At 39.3% G+C, this 14994-nt stretch overlaps 1 protein-coding gene across 1 annotated transcript; it reads left to right on the forward strand.

Annotated features, from left to right (window-relative positions):
- The first annotated feature begins 7051 nt into the window (after nt 1-7051).
- On the forward strand, nt 7052-9873 carry LOC110968190 (G-protein coupled receptor 6). Its single transcript, XM_022218029.2, has 2 exons — nt 7052-7352; nt 8386-9873. Exon 2 carries the CDS (start codon nt 8411-8413, stop codon nt 9416-9418), a length of 1008 nt encoding a protein of 335 aa, XP_022073721.1. The 5' UTR covers nt 7052-7352; nt 8386-8410; the 3' UTR covers nt 9419-9873.
- The last annotated feature ends 5121 nt before the right edge of the window (nt 9874-14994 follow it).

The raw sequence follows: 14994 nt of genomic DNA on the forward strand, positions 1-14994 counted from the left end.
AATTGGGGATTTTTTTTGCAGAATTTTTGGATTTTTTTCAGACATGGAAACAATAATTTGGTGCCTGTAAATGAAGACAACAGGAGGGTTAATGACGTTTTCTCAGCCTAATTAGTCGTGTCATGTTTTTGTGTTGTATTTTCTTCTCTGTGGTAAATATCAGCGTGAAGGTGTGGAGGCTCTGAGTCACCGTGTGTTCGTGCACGTGTTCGCAGGCGAAAACGGGGCCACTGCTGTTTGTGTAAGGGGCTTTGTTTCCCGAATTTTTTTCATTACTATCATCAGGAGAGAAAAAAAGAGGGCTTTTATGTAAAGTCCTGTTTGTCCTGCTGTTTTTCTGCCCCTAATGAAGGGTGTCTCATTACACTCCTCTGCACAGACGGATGAATAAATGCATCCGGATATTTGTGAGCCGCTCATTCCTGGCAGGCGTCACCAAACCAGAACAGAGGTGGAGTGTCTGGGTGCGGCGTGGAGGTATTTTCAATTAGAAAATGATAACAAGAAGGATAAAAAACAGGCTTAAAGTTGTATATTTGGGTGTTTTCTGTGCCTCAGCTCTATGACATGAGTCACTCGGCACTTCATGTGACTGCTTAGCTTATGAATGAAGACAACCCCTCTCCAGCCCCCAGTCTGCTGACAGACGCTGGCCAAACAGCTGTTGCCTGGAAACCAAAACAGGTTGCCATATTGCTGGGCTGCTTTCATTCTCCTCCTCCTCCTCACCTCCATCCTCCACCTGGGTCTCAACATTTCATGCATGGTGTTAACCCTCCCGTTGTCCTCATTTACAGGCACCAAAAGAATATCGTTTCCAAAACATGAGCCAAAAAATTCCTCAGATTTCTGAAAATTTGCAAAAGCTTCAGGAAGAAAATTCCAATGATTCCTTAAAAGTTTCCCTTAATCCTCATGTCATCCTGTGGGCCAAAATTGATCCGTTTTAAAGTTTGAAAATGTGGAAAAAAACAAAGTATTTTCACAGTGAATCTTCTGATGTCCACATTTTCAACATTTTGGGGAAATTTCTGAACATTTTTTGGTGGAAAAAAAAAGAAATGTTAAAAATGTTTTTAAAGAAAATATCAGAAGTTTTACTGATATATATGGAATCACTTTAGATATTTTTAGGATTTTTTGGGAAGATTTTTACTCATTTTTTGAAAATATTTACAAGAATTTCATTTTTAAATTTTTTTTTAAAGAATTAAAAAAAACTTTCAATGGAAACTTTTAAATCTCCTGCTGTCTTCACCAAAAAATACTGTTTCCTTGTCTAAAAAAATAAAATAATCTGTAAAATGAAAATTTGCAAAACCTCCAGGAAGAAAATTCCAATAGTTCCTTAAAAGTTTTCCTTAAAAATTTTATGTTTAAAAAAAATCCCCCAAATTTGGCAAAAAATTCTTGTAAATATTTTCACATAATGAGTAAAAATCTTCCAAAAATCCTTAAAAGATCTTAAGTGATTCCATATATATCAGTAAAACTTGTAATATTTTCTTTAAGAACATTCACCAAAAAAAATCAACCAAAATCCAGTAAAATTTTCTGGATTTTGGTTGATGTTTTGTGAATTTTCTTAAGAAACATTTTTAACATTTCTTTGTTTCCACCAAAAAATGTTCAAAGATTTCCCAAAATTATTAAAAATGTGGACATCAGAAGTTTCACTGTCACATTTTCAAACTTTAAACCGGGTCAAGTTCGGCCTGCAGGACGACACGAGGGTTAAAACAACACATAAGAATCCATCCAGGGGAAATAAATCAAAATTCTTTTGTAAGCTCACCTATAAAATGTTCCAAAAACATATTTTAGAACCCACTTTGACTTTCGTTGCAGCTCATAGTTAAATAAAAGTGTGAGAAAAGGATCTAAAGGGGCATAAATCTGTAAAATAAGAGTGAGAAGAAAAGCAAAGGATTGCTGGGCATAAATTAAAAGCAGCAGCATCAGTAACTGTCTGCTGTTTGCTCTTAGATTAACAAGTCGCTGCGTCACGTGTCGGTCCGCTGTGAGTCTGAGATACTGTAACTAGGAACAGGCATGCAGGACTCTGTGCTCACAGAGAATGAGCAAACGGAGCTGCACACTCACTGTTACAACCCTGGCTCGTGAAACGGGTAATGGGTAACAAATACAGAACCGAGAAGCTGAATCTACCCCTCCCACAGCTAGACGGCGGCTTTTTGAATACTGTACAGGATCAATAAGTCAACCTTTAATCAGACCAGCTGTTAGACCTGCAAGAATTCTTTCCTGTTTACTGCTCAAACATTTGTGGTCACCCAAACAGTTTCCTCTGTACCTCTATGGAGATATTCCATTAAAAATCAGCTGTTTCCAGATAGAATAGTTATTTAGCACATTAACAATGTCTACACTGGATTTGTCATTCATTTAATGTTATCTTTACTGAAAAAAAACTGCTGTTCTTTCCAAAATAAAGACATTTCTAAGTGACCCCAAACCTTCCAGCAGTATGGATTAAAGTTGCTCTAAATGAGTTAAAGTTGCTCTAAATGAGTTAAAGTTGCTCCATTTTACTTCTAAGTGACCCCAAACTTTTGAACAGTGGTGTATTTGCTCAAAGAATAAGAATTAACTGTTGGATTCTACACTACCAGAGAAATGGAAAGCAAAATGGGTTTGTGGCAAACACTGTGTGTATGTAAATCATTTAAGAACTTATGGCAACTTTGCTGTTAAGAGCAGACATTGGATTCAAGCAGCACCGCCAAAGTTGAAGCGTAACGTCGTTAGAACTGTTCAAATTTCAAATAATCCATGTACAAAACGCTAAAACATGCAGTTGTTGTCTAAATGTTCTTGTCTTGAGACTCAATCTAAAAAAAACTAGGAGAAAAGAATTTTTGAATATATTTTTAAAATATCAAATAAATCTAGATTTCCCATAAAATACCATTTTTCTCTTGTCCTGCCCCCCTGATGACCAAACAGAATCTCAAATAAAACAGTTAAAATGAAATTTAAATCTCCTTTTTTGGGCATTCTTTTTTTCATTGACGTCTCTTGTAATTGTGGGATTTTTTTTAATCAACATAATATTTTAAATAATTATTATTAAGCATGGAACCTGTGTCCAACGACAACCCTGTTGATGATGTTTTTGTTGCTTTGTGTCTCGTTTTTGTCGTTTTGCATCTTCTTTTTATGGTTTTACATTTAGTTTGCCATTTTGTGTCTCACTCTCGTGGTTTTGTGTCTTGTTTTCCTCATTTTGTGTCTCGTTTTTGTTGTTTTGTGTCCAATTTTTTTCATTTTGTGTCTCTTTTTCTCATTTTATGTCTTGTTTTTCTCATTTTGCGTCCAGTTATTTCATTTTATGTCTTGTTTTTGTGGTTTTGTGTCTCATTTTTATTGTTTTTTGGCTTGTTTTTCTCATTTTGTGTCTTGTTTTTGTCATCATCAAACAGTTTTCCTACAGAATGTGTAGAGCAAAGCCATGTCCTCTCTACGATTTTTCATATTTTCATCACATCGTCAGCCTTGATTGAATGTCTCACTCTACCTCATATTATCAGGATCAGACTCATTCTTTGGACTGTTTTCCATCAGTCAGTTTGTCCTCTTGGTCAGCAGTAACAGCTAGCTAAATATCTAGCTTCTACTGCTGAGAAAAAGATCACATTAGCATGGATTAGAGTAGGGTTAGCAAACACACAGAAAACGTGTCCTCCAGTTCAGGAATGACCTACATGTTTTATAAATTCTGCCAGAGAATGTAAACTTATGAGCTCACCTGTGTCTGAGTGCTTTTTCCACTTCTGCTGAACTTAAATGATCTTATCTGAAACCTCAAATTTTATAAATCTAGTCAAAACAGCCATACATTATTGGATGCTTTTACGTAGAAATGATGCTCCAATGAGGAAGCTGGGCAGCAAAAACAAACAGATGGGTCAATATTTGCTCGGTCACAGATAAGACCGACGTGGACGTAACTTTATCAGTCAGACTCTCACCGCCGTACTACTGTGGTTACTATAGCAACGTAATGCAAAGGAGGGTATCGGCACTGATTTCTTTCTTCCAATAACTTCCCACAGATAATTACTGCATTTATTTTACTGAGATCAAACTGATTTAAGAAGAAGCGACGCGGCTCTAAAACTCTCCGACTTTGTTTAAAACGGGTGGAACTCGTTTAGGACGAGCCGAATCGCTTCACCTGTTCAGAGGAAAACCTCTGCAGCTCCTTTAATCTGCAGCAACACGTGAATAAAATCCCAGCATTCTCAGGCTGCGCTTGTTAACATTCACGGCACTATTAATAGTTGAAGGCTCTTTGGAAGCTGCACTGCTTTGTATAAAAGCAGATTCTCCACAGAAAGACGAACAAACAGGCGCCTTGACTAAAGTCAGACAGGACTAATCAGTGAGAAACCCTCTAAAAGAATCATTCACAGCATATGGAGGCTGCAGAAAATAGGGTCAGTCTGTCATTTCATTTGGTAGTGTTGCTTTATCGTCCTACATTTTTCTACAGATTTGTTATCTGGGACCCAAATTCCAAGTTATGTTCAATATTTTGGTTGAATTTTGAGAATTTCGTACTTTTTCATATCTTGGATTTTATGCATTGTTACCCACAAAGGAAAGAAGTCTTACCTGAAAGGACATTTTAAGGGTTTACAATCTCCTAATATGTAACTCTAAAACAGATCTGATTGACTGAGTGGCTCCACTGGGGCAAATTTTCATATTATTGTCCTTTGAAAATGTGAAGTTACGCTGGTATTGGGGCCCCAAAAAGCTCCAGTAAGTGTTTGTATATGAGTGGATCCATGTTTGCTGCTAAAATTCAGACTTTGGTCGACATTTTACCAACTTTTGAGACTTTAACATCAGTAGAATTTGATGTGTGGAAAGACAAGGTACCAGTTTGTGGTATCATTGGTAAGAACACAAAAACTGCTGGACATACAACTTAGTAAAGTGTAAAAATTCCAGAGAAGACATGAACTGGAAATAGTAAATTTGTAAAACTATAAATTTAAAATAATTTCTGGACTATGACACGTTGTTTAGATCATAAAGCAAAATATTAAATGTTTCATTTTTGAATAATTTGTCTCATTTTTGTTGTTTTTTGTCTGACTTTTGTCGTTTATCTCATGTTTTTGTTGTTTTGTTTCTTATTTTTGTCTGTTTCTGTTTCCGTGTAGTATCTGATCTGAGACATGTATGACTGAATAAGTTAGTAGAATGGAATCTGTTTTGCCTGTTCTCGTATCTGATAGGAGCTGTTCATCATATTTGGTATCTGAGTGAAACAAATGTGGCCGAGTAGAATGGAATGTGTTCTCCAGTTGGAGGAATCCTTATAAGGGTTCTTATGTCCAAGACGCTGATTTAGGGGCTCTTCAGGAGCTGTAGAGTTTGGGGGGTTGGTTGACGGCGCTCCCTGCCTCCCTATATGGTAGGCAACAGAGAACCATATGTTGTGACTCCCTACATGTTGAAAACCTATAAAAACTGATCGCTGGCCATTGTTCTGGGAGATTCTTATTGGCTTTGGAATCCTCCACAGGCATACTATGGGGTCTGATTAGAAGCTGTCTTTATCATTCTATGAGATGTTCGTTTAAGCTGTGAACCTCCACAGGCAAACCAAATGCTGTCTTTTTATAAATAAATCATGCTAAAAGCAACAGTGTCACCGGACGTGTTATTTAACCTCGGCACATCTAAGAGAAACCACTACATCCGGTTTGTGTCTCTTGTGTTTTTTGTCTTATTTTTGTCTTTTTGTGTTTTGCTTTATTCATTGTTTTGCGCATCATTTTTGTTTTGTTTTGTTTTTTGTCTCATTTGTGTTTGTCCATTTTTTGTCGCTTTGTAGCTTTTTTGTCAATTTTTGTGAATTTGTTGGTTTTTTTGTAATATTTGGTTTTGTTTTTGTTGTTTTTTGGGTCATTTGTCTCATTTTTTGTCATTTTGTGTCTCATTTTTGTAATATTTGGTTTTGTTTTTGTTGTTTTTTGGGTCATTTGTCTCATTTTTTGTCATTTTGTGTCTCATTTTTGTAATATTTGGTTTTGTTTTTGTTGTTTTTTGGGTCATTTGTCTCATTTTTGTCATTTTGTGTCTCATTTTTCTAATATTTGGTTTTGTTTTTATTGTTTTTTGGGTCATTTGTCTCATTTTTTGTCATTTTGGGTCTCATTTTTGTAATATTTTGTTTTGTTTTTGTTGTTTTTTGTGTCATTTGTGTCATTTTGTGTCTCATTTTTGTAATATTTTGTCTTGTTTTTGTTGTTTTTTGTGTTGTTTTGTCTGACTTTTGTTGTTTTGATCATAAAGTAAAATACTACATCATTCGGGTCTGACTAAATGCTTTGTTCCTTTGTAGGCACTCTGTGATCTGAAACCTGTAATGTGTAAACGATAAACTGAGGCCGAATGTTGCTGAAATTGAATTAATTTCTCTTAAGAAATTTCAGATTGTTCTTAATGTTTCGTAAAACAATAATTCCCTCAAAGTCAACATTTTCTAGAATGTACTTTTTTGCTCTAAAACAAAGGAAACACTAGTGGTCATTTATAGGTTATTATGCTGTGAATTTACTGGAGATCAAACTGGGCTGAATGTGGAATCTGAACTTAGATGTGTTTGACACCTCTGGAGCAGAGGATGGGACTCATGATGGAGCTGGAAGCTTTATGATCTGAGTTCTCTTCACTCCTTCATCCATCACCTTCATGTACGAGAAATAAAACCGGTGAAGAGGTCTTGACATGCATGAATTTGTGTTCTTTGAATTAAAATCAAATTGAACATGGTGCAGGATTTGTACAGTTTCTCCAGCAATATTTAGGAAGGAAGGAAAATACCGTGGATGTGTTGGGTTTGGATTCAGTCCTTCGAGGTTCTAAACTGACGAGATGCTTCATGAGAGGAGGAGAGGATGAAATGAGGAAAGAGACAGAGAGAGAGACTGCCTTTAACTCCCTCCCTCCCTCTCTTTCCCTCCCGCTGTCGTGACGTCACTCAGGTTTAAATCTCTCCTCGCGTGGCTCTGCTCGTCCCCCTCCAGTCCTCCTCCTCTTCCTCCTCCTCCTCCTCTTCTTCACAGTCGCCCTCCTCACCGAGCGGCACACCGGCCAATGCTTCACTCCGCTGCTTCTCTGGGTGTCTGCCCCATGCGTGGGAAGCACCACAAAACCAAGGGCTTCACCTGAGAGGCTCCCAGCAAACGAGGAAGGAAGAAAAAGGGGAAGATTGCTGTTTTGAATTCACTATTTGAATTCTGTCCCCCTACTTTGGACGAGGGGCTCTGATTTCAGCGAAAATACTCAGCTCGTAGTGTTCTGTCACGGAGGTAAGTGTTCTTAACTTTCTCAGAAATCTTGTCTCAGGAAGGAAAATGAAGAAAAATGATAGTTTGTATCAGTTGCATGGGGTTTTATTGCTGCAAAACAGCAAAGTTGGAGCTCTGAGAGGGAAAATCCTGCAGAAAAACTCTTTCATGGAGAAAGAAAATTAATAAATTTCACATTTTTGAAGCATAATAATATTGTCACTTCTTATATTAGTATTAAAATTGTTTATATGTTACATTAAAGTAGGAAACCTGTTAAATGAGTGATGTTTATTTTGTCTGTGTGTAGTTTGGCTGTGATTTCAGCACCACGGCCAGCTCCTGGTGCTGCAGGAGAACTTTTAAAAGGAGAAATCCACCCAAAAAATAGGATTATGAGGGTTTTTCTGCACAGAAAAGTCAATATTTTGACAGATAGAAGACTGTGCGCAGGAGATTGGAGTGCTGAAGATGATTCTGTTGGGTTGTATTGGAATGCATGGTTTTTATATCAGAAATCAGAATCAAAAAATAGGTTTTCACATACAAGGATTTTGCAACATTTAGATTTAAACAGTGTTGCTAACAGTAAATGTAAGTGTAGTGAAGGGTTTATGAGTCACAAAAGTCATAGAAATATTAGATGTCTTGATAAATATGTGATATAAAAGAAGAAAGCTGTGTTAAAGGTGTTATTTTTTCTGATCTACTGACTGTGAAGCAGCTCCAAAATGTGACTTTTGCTGAAAATCATAATCTTAGCTGTGCAGTAGATGGATAGATAGATGGATAGATAGATACTTTATTAATCCCAAATATCTGCTTTATAGTGGACGTTTTGCATGAGCCTTCGTCTAATAGATCATCTTTTATTGATTCCACTGTAGTATTGCACCACAACTGCTTCTTTTAAGTTTTCATTTATGAAAGGATCTGGTAAATGACTTTCTTTTACTCTGTGAAAACGTGTGTCAGTGCAGCCGGTCGGTTCATGCTAAGACTGTTAGAAGACTCAGATCTGCTCATTTCCATTAACGATCTGCTGGCATTGCAGGACCGAGGGACGACAGCGTGGAGCCATGAACGAGTCGCTGGTGGTGAACGACTCCTCTGCGACTCCCAGGGCAGGAGAAGCTCTCTCCTGGATGGAGGCTGAGGCTCTGGACCGCAACGGCAGCCTGGAGTTCTCCACCGCTCCCCGAGGCTTCCCCGTCAACCCCTGGGACATCATGCTCTGCATGTCGGGCACCGTCATCGCCTGCGAGAACGCCATCGTGGTGGCGATCATCTTCTACACGCCCACTCTGAGGACTCCCATGTTCGTGCTGATCGGGAGCCTGGCCACGGCCGACCTGCTGGCCGGCATGGGATTAATCCTGAACTTTGTGTTTCAGTACGTCATCCCCTCTGAGACCATCAGCCTGGTCACTGTGGGCTTTTTGGTGGCCTCCTTCACCGCGTCCATCAGCAGCCTTTTAGCCATCACCGTGGACCGTTACTTCTCCCTCTACAATGCCCTGACGTACTTCTCGGAGAAGACGCTGCAGTACGTCCACCTGATGCTGCTGGGGACGTGGGGCGTGTCCCTGTTCCTGGGGCTGCTGCCGGTGCTCGGCTGGAACTGCCTGGACGAGCCGGCCTCCTGCAGCATCGTGCGGCCGTTGACCCGGAGCAACGTCATGCTCCTGGCCACCTCCTTCTTCGCCATCTTCGTGCTCATGCTCACCCTCTACTTCAAGATCTGCAAGATCGTGTGCCGCCACGCCCACCAGATCGCCCTCCAGCAGCACTTTTTCGCCACGTCGCACTACGTCGCCACCAAGAAAGGGGTTTCCACTCTGGCCATCATCCTGGGGACTTTCGGCGCCAGCTGGCTCCCCTTCGCCATCTACTGCCTGGTGGGCGAGAGGGAGTACCCGTCGGTGTACACCTACGCCACGCTGCTGCCGGCCACCTACAACTCCATGATCAACCCCATCATCTACGCCTACAGGAACGCAGAGATCCAGCGCTCCATCTACATGCTTCTCTGTGGCTGCTTTCAGGCCAACGGGGCTTACCGGTCCAGGTCACCAAGCGAGGTCTAAGTTTCAAAATAAAGGTGCTAGAGCTCTTTGTGTGCGTGTCCGTGAGAAAAGCCAGAGCAAAAAGACAAACCGCCCCATCGACAATCTGCTTTACGGCTGACATTGAATGCTTTGGAGACACCAGAAGGACGAGCGTGAGGCTGGAGCTGTGTCTCTCATCCACACTGTATCTGCACTTTACTGTCTCGAGGAGAAACGCTGTGAACAAGAAAACTTTGGTGAAAAAGACAAAAACAAAAAAACCTGTGAATGTACTTTAAAAAAAAAAAAGATGGAATGGAAAATCTTGCACTTTATTCTATGTTTTTTCAGATGCCAAAGCAGTATTGTGAAGCTCTCGGTGTGTTTAAACGTTTGAGCTCGTGAGTGCCGTGTGCCATTTTTATTTTCTATTTTGTATTGTTCTGTCTTTGATGTCCATTTTTGTACGAGAGGAATAAAGAGTTGAAACCGTGGGTCCGTCGTTTGTTTCTCTTTTCTTTACATCCTCTTCACCTGTTTTCCCAGAGCGCAGGTGGGTCTGTTTGAAGAGACTAATGACAGGAAAAAGAGCTCCAATTTTCACCGTGACACATTCGAATTCTGTTCAGTCATGCGTGTTGGACTCGGGGAACAGAGAGAAAAACAAACGTGTGAAAACATGTGCAGGTGAAATGAAACCTAATAAGCAGGCAGTGATTTATTCAGCTGCAGAAACCCATGAACCAACACTTTTTTCTTGCAATAAAGCCGCTAATTCCCCTCCCTGCTGGTATACGGTGGCATTGATAAGATATGATGCGCTCAGGAAATGAGGAAGGTTGCTCAGACTGTCGCCCTATCTCCTCCTCATCTTATTTTGTTTTGTTTTTCTTTCTGGTGGAGTTACGATCCACAGGCACGTGTATGCCCGTGTGACAAAGTGGGAAGAGCGATAAAAGTGAGTCCACTCTGCCCGTCAGCTGTTCTGCAAAGACTCTGCGTGAACTTGGCAGCCGCCCAGCGAGCAAACACAGCAGTTTATCTGGCAGGCTGTTTGAACAGGTTAGCGGTGGAGGGAAAGGTGTGCTGGGATGTTTCACCGGCTAGACTGATGCTGCGTCTGTCACACGAGTTTTTCACACACCAGACTTAACACCAGAGACACTAATGATGACTTCATTTCATTAGTATTGTCTGAAAATCAATCAGTCAAACTTTATAGAGAACTTTTCATACAAAGAATGTAACGTGTGTCTGGAAATAAAAGAATGTAATTGGTGTCTCTTTGTGCTTTAACTTTTTTGCACTGCCTTTTTATTATTTCCATTTACCTTACCTTAAATTTGTTCTTTATTTCTGCCTAAATGTGCAGAATTTACATGTGTAGCACCTTGTTTTAACCTACTGCATGAGACAAAACAAAACTGGTGATTTCTGCTTCAACCATGCTGCATACGATGATTTTTTAGCAACTTCAATTCATTGCTTAAGACAAAAGTGTGTCCCAAATGCAAAAGAAGTAGGATGAATTTAAAAAACAGAGAGCTATTTCCATAAAAACTAACTGCATTAGAAATGCGTTGGCTGTGTGATGCAACTACACTACCGTTTCAGAGTTTGGGGTCACTTAGAAATGTGCTTATTTTTGAAAGAAACACAGATTTTTCATTGAAAATAACTAATATAGAGCAACTTTAACTATTATGGAGTAACTTAAACTCATTTAGAGCAACTTTAACTATTCTTTTAGCAACTTTAACTCCTTTAGGGCAACTTTAACTAATATTGAGCGACTTTAACTCATTTTTGGAGCAACTTTAACTCATGAAGAGCAACTTTAAATAATATCAACTTGAGCTAAAATAGGACAACTTTATCTCATATAGAGCAACTTTAATTCCTTCAGGGCAACTTTAATTAATATAGATGAACTTTAACTAATATGGAGCAACTTTAATATCAACTTCAGCTCATATAGAGCAACTTTAAATAATTTTTGAGCAACTTTAGCTAATACAGAGCATCTTTAACTCATTCAGATCAACTTTTACAAGAGGAACTTTAAATAATGAAGAACAACTTTAATATTGAGCAACTTTAACAAATAATATCAACTTTAGCTTAAATGGGGCAACTTTAACTCCCTTTAGAGCAACTTTAACTAATATAAAGCAACTTTAATTAATATACACTACCATTCAAAAATTTGGGATCACGTTTAAACATGTCCATAATCTTAAAATAAATGCGGTTTGGTCAATGAAGAAAACATTAAATGAATCATAAATCCAGTCTACATCATTGGATGGATAGATAGATAGATAGATAGATAGATAGATAGATAGATAGATAGATAGATAGATAGCTAGCTAACTTTATGAATCCTGAGGGAAATTCAAGTATTCAGAGGCTTACATACAACAACATAAATAGCAAAAAGAAAGGACCGGCAGGTTAGTAACATTAACATTAAAGACAAGACTTGTACAATGAAATTAAAAGCATTTCTAATTTCAAAATCGATAGAAAATTAAAATTGAAATTCAATAAACAATGTCTACACATTTCAAAGCACAGTGATTTAACCCTCCTCTTGTCTGCATTCATGGCACCAAAAAATATTCTTTCCTTGTCCGAAAAAAAATCTAAAAATTCAGACAAAAAAAATCCACAAAGTTCTGAAACTTTGCAAAACCTTCAGAAGGAAAATTCCAATAATTCCTTAAAAGTTTCCCTTAAAAGTTTTATTTTAAAAAACATCCCCCAAATTTGGCAAGAAAATTCTAGTAAATACTTTCATATAATGAGTAAAAATCTTCCAAAAAATCCTAAAAATATCTGAAGTGATTTCATACATATCAGTGAAACTTCTAATATTTTCTTTAAGAACGTTCACATAAAAATCAACCAAAATCCAGTGAAATTCGCTGGATTTTGGTAGATTTTTTTGTGAATTTTCTTAAGAAACATTTTTAACATTCCTTTTTTTCCACCAAAAAATGTTCAAAGATTTCCCAAAAATGTTGAAAATGTGGACATCAGAAGTTTCACTGTCAAAATATTTATTTTTTCCACGTTTTCAAACTTTAAAACGGGTCAATTTGACCCGCAGGAGGACATGAGGGTTAAAGTGATTTAAAGTGACTTTGACAGGAAGTTGTATCAGTTGTTTATGACCACATGGAACCATTTTTTGGGTTTTAGTTCATTCCTCATATGTAAAACCTTCAGGCTTCTGAGTATTTTTTAAAAGAGTGATTGATTTTCATTCGGATTTAAATCCAGACATTGAAATGGCCGAAGGTACAATTTCTGAATCAAACTTTGACTTGAAGGTATGCTTGTGATCACTCTTCCATCCGGTCATTACCGAGCCTCACTTTAAGGACTTCAGGAATTATATTCTGCTCTAAAAAGATCTGACATTTCAAAGAATCCAAGACTTCATAATTCCTGCAGCAGAAAAAACTAAAATCCCAAGTTTCCTTTCCACTTTAGCCTCATCCCTCCATAAACAGCCACAGGATTCAGGTTTTCTGTCTTTATATATGTTTTGTTTGCTTAATGTTCTTCTTATGTTGATGTTTTCTTTCACAGGTTTTTCAATATTTGTCACCCGTTCTGTTCAGATGCCTTGATTTCCCTTTGGAGAAACATTTGTTCCTTCTTCCGCAGTTAGGAAGATTTACTGCTGCGCCATGAATATCTAACTTGTACATGATGTCTGCCAACGGAGTCTATCGCCACTTGGAGTGTCTTTAAAATCCCTCTTTGAACCATCAGTGTTTGGTGTTATGTAATAATTACGCTCTTTTGAGATAGCTCAACCAGGCTTTTCCATGCGCCATGAGCTTCTTTTCTTGGTTTGTAAAGCCATGCAGGGATTTACAACTGGGTACATTTCAGAACTTCCCTGCCCCGGCTCCACCTGGAGCCTCTTGGATTCTCCTTTCCTTAATGAGGCTGGCCAAGTTAATCAAATGTTACGACTCCAGTGAAATTTTAAAGTATAATCTCACGTCTTTTATGTTTGTAGTGGCTTTTGGTTGCTATTAATGGTCTTAATATTGAAGTATTCTTGAGTTATTTTGATTTCTGTATCCTGTCCGGCAGTGGTGGATCTTCCATAGGGGCACATGGGGGCAGTGGTCCCCCCTGTGATCTGATTGGCCACCCCGTGTGCCCCCCCAAAATTTTTGTTGGAAATTTACATTACTGATACTCTGAACGCAACTTCATTGTCCAACTGTACCTGAATGCACCAATGACGTTAGTTTGATCTGTTGATTGTGTTTCGTTTTGATTTGAAGAAGCTTTGAAGGCGTTTCCTGATGCCAGAGGAGAAGACGGAGGAGAAGAAAGGGGTGGCGTGGATCAGTGGGTAGAGTGGCCGTCTTGTAACTGGAAGGTTGCCGGTTTGATCCTCAAACGTCGTGCTCATGTGGAGGTGTCCCTGAGCAAGACACTGAACCCCTAATTGCTCCTGATGGGTTGTGGTCAGCGCCTTGCATGGCAGCTCCCGCCATCAGTGTGTGAATGGGTGAATGTGATGTATCATGTGAAGCGCTTTGGATAAAAGCTCTATATAAATACAATCATTTACCATTTAAGACGAGCAGCTTTGAACCTTTATGGCATGGGTCGGCAAGTAGATGTGGCTTCGGGCCAAAATGTTTGTAAACAATCGAACAGCGGGCCAACCTGCGGGGGGGGGGGGGGGGTGCGCTCCGATTCCGCCAGCGGGGGGGCTGGCGATACCGCGAGCAGCGGAGCTTCTACAGCTGATCACCGCTGCTTGGGACACACGTCTCAATTCTGATCACAGATGTATTAAAAATGACTCCCGAGACACACACATGTTTTGCACACACTGTTGCTCAGTGAAATCTGGCTACAACCGTGTCCGACCAGTAGTGCACACGCGGAAATGCCCGGCAGCAGCCGACCACGCAAGTTTCGTTTTGCGGTGACGGACTGGCTTGGCTCCGTGCCAAATCAAATTTTCAAAATCATCTGGTGGGCCAGATATTATTCCTGACGGGCCAGTTTTGGCCCGCGGGCCGCCAGTTGCCGACCACTGCTTTATGGTAAGAAGACTGTGACTGTTTCTCAGTACGTAACTGTCCGTACCTGGTTCTGATGTACTCGTGAAACGTCATCATCAAGACTGCATGAATACTTTCATTGACTGCAAATGAATATCTCCTCCAAATGTCTCACTAATAATCATTATCAGCCTTAAAAACCCGCAAACACCCCTCTATACTGGACCACACTTAGTACAGTCCGGTTCACCTTCTATAAATCTGCTTGGAATCTTCCACTTCCTGATTGTCAAAGTGGCCTTCTACCTGGACAGGTTTTGTTGGAGCTCATCAATGTTGAAATCACAACATACACAGCATATGCATCTGCTTTAGTATTTTGTACATGGATTACTAGAAATTTGATGGGTGGGAAGTACAATGTCCTCCAGTTGTGGAATGACCCACATATGCACATACTGGTGTCGTAATTGGAGCAAATTCAGTTCAGAAGCGTCTCAAGTGACTTAAAATAGCAATGTTAGATAGCAGTATAAATATAGCATGATTATATGTTGAAAATAAAGTAAT

This window comes from Acanthochromis polyacanthus, chromosome 16 (genome assembly GCF_021347895.1).
Source record: "Acanthochromis polyacanthus isolate Apoly-LR-REF ecotype Palm Island chromosome 16, KAUST_Apoly_ChrSc, whole genome shotgun sequence".
In the NCBI taxonomy this organism is placed as follows: Eukaryota; Metazoa; Chordata; class Actinopteri; family Pomacentridae; genus Acanthochromis; species Acanthochromis polyacanthus.